The sequence below is a fragment of the Mus pahari genome, chromosome 12 (genome assembly GCF_900095145.1).
Source record: "Mus pahari chromosome 12, PAHARI_EIJ_v1.1, whole genome shotgun sequence".
Taxonomy (NCBI): domain Eukaryota; kingdom Metazoa; phylum Chordata; class Mammalia; order Rodentia; family Muridae; genus Mus; species Mus pahari.
Window position 1 is genome coordinate 29,193,664 of NC_034601.1, and position 4,951 is coordinate 29,198,614.

General features: G+C 46.8%; 1 protein-coding gene across 23 annotated transcripts in view; it reads right to left on the reverse strand.

Annotated features, from left to right (window-relative positions):
- Kalrn (kalirin RhoGEF kinase) overlaps positions 1-4,951 on the reverse strand; it is a 603,889-nt gene that overhangs the window by 193,139 nt on the left and 405,799 nt on the right. For all 23 annotated transcript variants that reach the window (XM_029544638.1, XM_029544643.1, XM_029544642.1 and 20 more), the window contains exon 33: positions 4,353-4,455. In XM_029544638.1, the coding sequence (XP_029400498.1) occupies positions 4,353-4,455 (103 nt within the window). The remainder of the gene's footprint in view (positions 1-4,352; positions 4,456-4,951) is intronic.

The window sequence follows — 4,951 nt, forward strand, 5'->3', positions numbered from 1 at the left end:
TGATTATTATTGTTATCATAGAGGACAGCAGCCATGATTAAATTTCCTTCCAATTTCTTTCTTCAGCTAACCTGGGCATGACCAGAGCCTAACAGTGCTTTTTGCATGGAGAATATTTCTCGTAGGATGGCATGTGATGTTTAATTCAATACATGTTTATTGACAACATCCACTGTGCCTGCCCTGAATGTATGCACCATGTTCATCACAGTGCACATGCTTGTCCTCTGGAAGGCATCTGTTACCTTAAATAGGTTCTTCTTCAGTGACACCTACCTCATCATGGCTAGAATTCAGTGACTCTAGATGTTTGATGTGTGACAGCAAACCCCAGCACTCAAGGTGAAAGGCTTGGGATGAATGGGTGGGATGTCCTTCCCCGAGCAGACAGAACAGCTTTGCCCCACTGTGGGCTACTGTGGGCTGAAGGAAGCACTTTCATTTGCCTTGAAGAAATAACACTTTTGTGTAATACAGGCCCGTGGAATACCTAATTATGCAGATCCATTTGAGGATCAAACAAAAGCAAGTCTGGAGAGTTAATAGTGGGATCTATTTACTGAGGCGCTCAGTTCAGCTTTGTAAGGGTTTAGCGTGGAATTATGAATAATAAACTGTGCTCTCACTAAGGAGGGGGGACCCATAGCATAAGCCAACAGTCCCAGTTCCTCTCCTTCAGGGACAAGTGGAAGAATTTCCCTCTCTTCAGGCCTTAAAGAAGAGCTAGACAAGGGGTTTCCATGTGGTAGTGAGAAAGGAGGCTCCATTTCCTTTCCTTAATCTTTACTGAAAAACAAGAGTATGGACAAGGAACAGAAGACTGCCCTGCAAGATGTAGCTAACATACTGAATGGAATATTTTATGTTCAGAACATGCTAGAACACATATATGAGTCTGAACAAGAGAGTCAAGAGGGCACTACGTTGTCCTATACTTGGATTGCTAAGTCACCTGCCTAACTAAGTCTGGCCACAAAAAGGCTTGGAGATTTTATGAGCAGTACTGGGCACTCTACTAGACACGATGACCATTTTAGGAACATTTCTGAAGGTAGCAACCCTACAGGAATGGACGATATTCACAGCCAGCTCCCGTATGCAGGCTGCCTACCCCTCTAAATACCCCATTTTATATAGAACTTCCATGCTTCAAGAAGCCCATAGGAAAGTAGCTAAGAAATGGAATAGTCTGGGAACCTATTAATATAATCAATAGCTGGAGAACCTGAAGACTTCTAGTGTAGCCTTCAAAGACTTGAAAAATGATATGGTGAGCGAGTCTCCAAATACCTACAGCCCGAGGACCCACCACTGTTCAAATCTGATCACTCAATGTCAGACATAAGTAGATCGTAGTCTGCTAATAATAAGCTAACCCAGGAGTCAAGGCTATAGCAACACACATCTATGCCCGAGACTCCAGAGGCCATCATGGAAGGTGGAGGAGAAATGCCGGTCTGTTTATAGAGAGGTAAAACCAAAGAAGCCACACCATCTTAGGACTAACAGATAAGAAGCTGCTGACGGTTGCTGATAGTGATGAAGCCAGAGGTTGGAACTCCGCTCAAGAGCTCACAGAGCTCTTCCCAGTCTGCTGACACACTGCATTTATACCTTAAGACTGAAAGTCAGCTTTTACCAAGAGTCATGCAGCCACCGAGCAGATAGCTACTACTTAGTCTTCCCAACAAGCTGTGGGACGGTCTCATTACCCTGGTTAGTGGCTGGGAAAACTGACCTGTGATAACCCGGGTAAGCTGACGGAAGTCGTGTCAGAGCGGGGATGCATCCAGCTCTGTTCCAGTGTTCTCCCTCACACTACAGCATACAGAAGGCAACAGGCAATTGGAGGGGTGCCTCCGCCCCAAGTGGGCTTCCCAGCGCCCTTCAGCCAACCACTGACAGATCATCCCTTCCCATCTGAGGAAGAAGACCGTGCATTCTGAGGAACATCTACTGCGGGCATGATTAACTGCTGTGAGGTGTCTCTGCCCTGACCTCCTTAAAGCCATTGTCATTTACCCTTCTGTTGACTATGAACAGTTTATCTGAGTCAGTCCAGGGACTTTTATCTGGTCACCTGGAAACCAGGCTTCCTTGTCTCCTAGGAAAGGTGGAAGGAACTGGACCCTGTTGGTAACACCTATGAATTCAGATCTCAGTGAATGATTTCACTGCTGAGGGAGAAATAGGTTGTCAGGGGCCCCATGGCTGCCTTGTCCTCACTGCTAGGTGAGGAGAAGGGTGAGATTATCTTAAAGAGTACTATGTATTTATCAACAGCTTATTATTATTATCATTATTATTATTTGAGAATAAGTTTTTTTTCCAGACTTCATATATGGAACAGAATCTCTCACCTTCTGCCTATATTCTAGGGCCAGAGTAGAAGACTGGGAGCTTATGCTTCCAAGAGGACAGGACTCCAACTTACTAAGCTTTCTGCTCAAAATGTCTACGTTTCTTTAATGTCTTAAGAAATAGGATGCGTGTATAATTAGCTACTTTTGGAAACCTGTTTTTAGTCACCTCTTACTCTTCTATTCCGAGACCTCACAGTGCATATTTATAATCTTCACTGAGTTCACAAATGACTCCCAAGCCCTAATGCATGCTGCATGCCAGGGGGACAGCAGTGGGACAGACAGACACAGTCCATGTTCTCAGAGGGGACCAGTGGCTCAGCTATAGAGACAACAGGAAACAAGGAATCGCACGGATGGGGGTTCACACTCCACAGACAGCGCACGTCTCTCCACAGTATCTGGCACAGAGTTTGGCACATGGCAGGTGCTTTGACAAAGCATGTGTCTGGTCTGTGTGTGGCATGTGTAGAAAGAGCACCAGGCTGGATTAAGTCAGCACTGTGCGTTCAGGGTACTGGTTGGGCCTGAGTTCTGGTTCCTGCTTTGACACTGACTACTAATTTTTTCTTGGGTGAATTACTCAGTGGATCCTCAGTTTTCTTTAGAGAAAGGGATACGTGTTAAAATCCCTCATGGATAATAAAAGGTCTGCTGTCAGAGGTGTAGTCTACCCTCACTTACCTTGCCAGCAAGAAAAGAAATAAACAAATGGCCCCGGCCTGAGGGTTCTGTGTATGTCAGGATCCCTGGATGGGTTAGCAGCCGTGAGGGGTGAGGCCCCCAACACCAAAGCTAGTCTGAACACGGGCAATATCACACTTGACTTACCAACCTGGGACAGCTTTAAAAAAAGAACACTTTTATTCATAGGATGTTTTAGTTAACCTGTTAGACCAAAGACCAGAGAAGCCAGGAAAACATAGAAATAGTTTCCTTTGTTTTTTGATAAGTAGAAAAAAAACCATCAAATGTTCTATTTACTCTGCCCCTGAAATTCGCTTTAAACCATGAAAGCAGCTGTCAGATGGAATTAACCTTGAATGTCCTTGAGCATGAGTCTGTTAGTGTGGTTAGGGAAATGCTGCTCTTATCTCCGCAGGTCTAGGGACAGTCCCCATACCGACTGGCTTTCTTCCCAGTAAGGAAAAACCTAGTAAGTGTGGCAAGGTACCCACAACATGGAAAAAATTAAAATCAAGAACAGGGCTAGCCTTTTGCCTGAGGTGGAGAACAGCCTGCAGGCCAAGCAGTGTCTGGGGGAGTCTGACTTGACCAGCAGCATTCCAGCATTGCAGAGGTAGATTACCCCCTCCTGGGGACTCTGGGTGGGCAAGTGCCCATGGGTCAGGCCATGGGCCCGTCCTCAGGCAGCTTGAGCACATGCACAAGTGCCTTCCCTGCATTTCCCTCAGGGCTCCTCCTGCTGCTTGTTCCAAGATGTGGAAGACAAGTGGTCAGGCTTTCTTAGAGGATGACCATCTTTCATGTGCCACTTGGTGCTTCCTCTGCCCCTAAGTTCTCAGGAACTGAGCCCTGGGTACAGAGCCGGGGAAGAGTGTCTTTTATCCACTGGAGTCTTTTGGGGTCAGAGGTCCCTACTGAGTAGTATCTATGTGTCTATTTCCTAAACCCCTGGTCTAATTTTTAAATATGCCCTAATCAAACCATTGTAACTATGAGCCAGACACAGCCATTTGTGTCTCAGGACACATTTCCAAACTCAGCCTCTCTGAGGTCCACTATCTTGAGGCGGAGCAGTCCAGTGGCCCCATAGGGGTGATGCGGGGATCAGACACCTTGCCTTTCTCACTGTTTACGCTGTGTCACTGACCCAGTCCAGCTCTGTCCCTTCCCCTTGGAGCCATGATCAGCTGGCTCCTGCTGTTTGGCTCTGGAGTAGAAGGATCTTTGAGCACAATTGTTCAGGGTCAATTAAACCAACCACGGCTTGGGGTAGAGGGAAGGAAGGCGGGGACTCTGTCTTACCTTGTCACTCTCCACTGTGTTCTGAGAGGTCCTGGAGGCAATGGATATGGTATCTGGTTGGCTGCTCCCATCCCCTTGGCTGTCACCATCCTCTACCCCATCCCTACAGGAAGAAGAGAGAAAAGAAACAGGGGTGGGGGTGGGGGGAGCCACCGTGGGTTTAGAGCATACAAGGCTTTCCCAGCTGGGTTGACAAAGTAGCGCCTGAACATTCCTAGCAGGGATTGTGCAGCATTATCCTGTTAATGGGTCCAGAGTGAGTGATTTCCATGAAAGCTTACTCATTTCAGTAAGCATGTGATCACTACATGACCTAGGGCAGCACAACACCTGCCCTATGTCCCTTCTGGCCCATACAGCAGATGGGGGACTAAACCAATAACAACAATAAAACTAGGGAAGACACTATATTATAGGCAGGAGGAAGATATATCTCACTTAGAACCCGGACTTCTAGAGTCAGAGGGCTCCTTTGCAATAGCCACAGAGTTCAGGGTTCTACATGTTATAACTAGAACGGGGGTTGTCCTGTTGCTGGTGTAGAACGCACAAACAATGGATAAGATTTCCTCCTCCTCCTCCTCCTCCTCCTCCTCTTC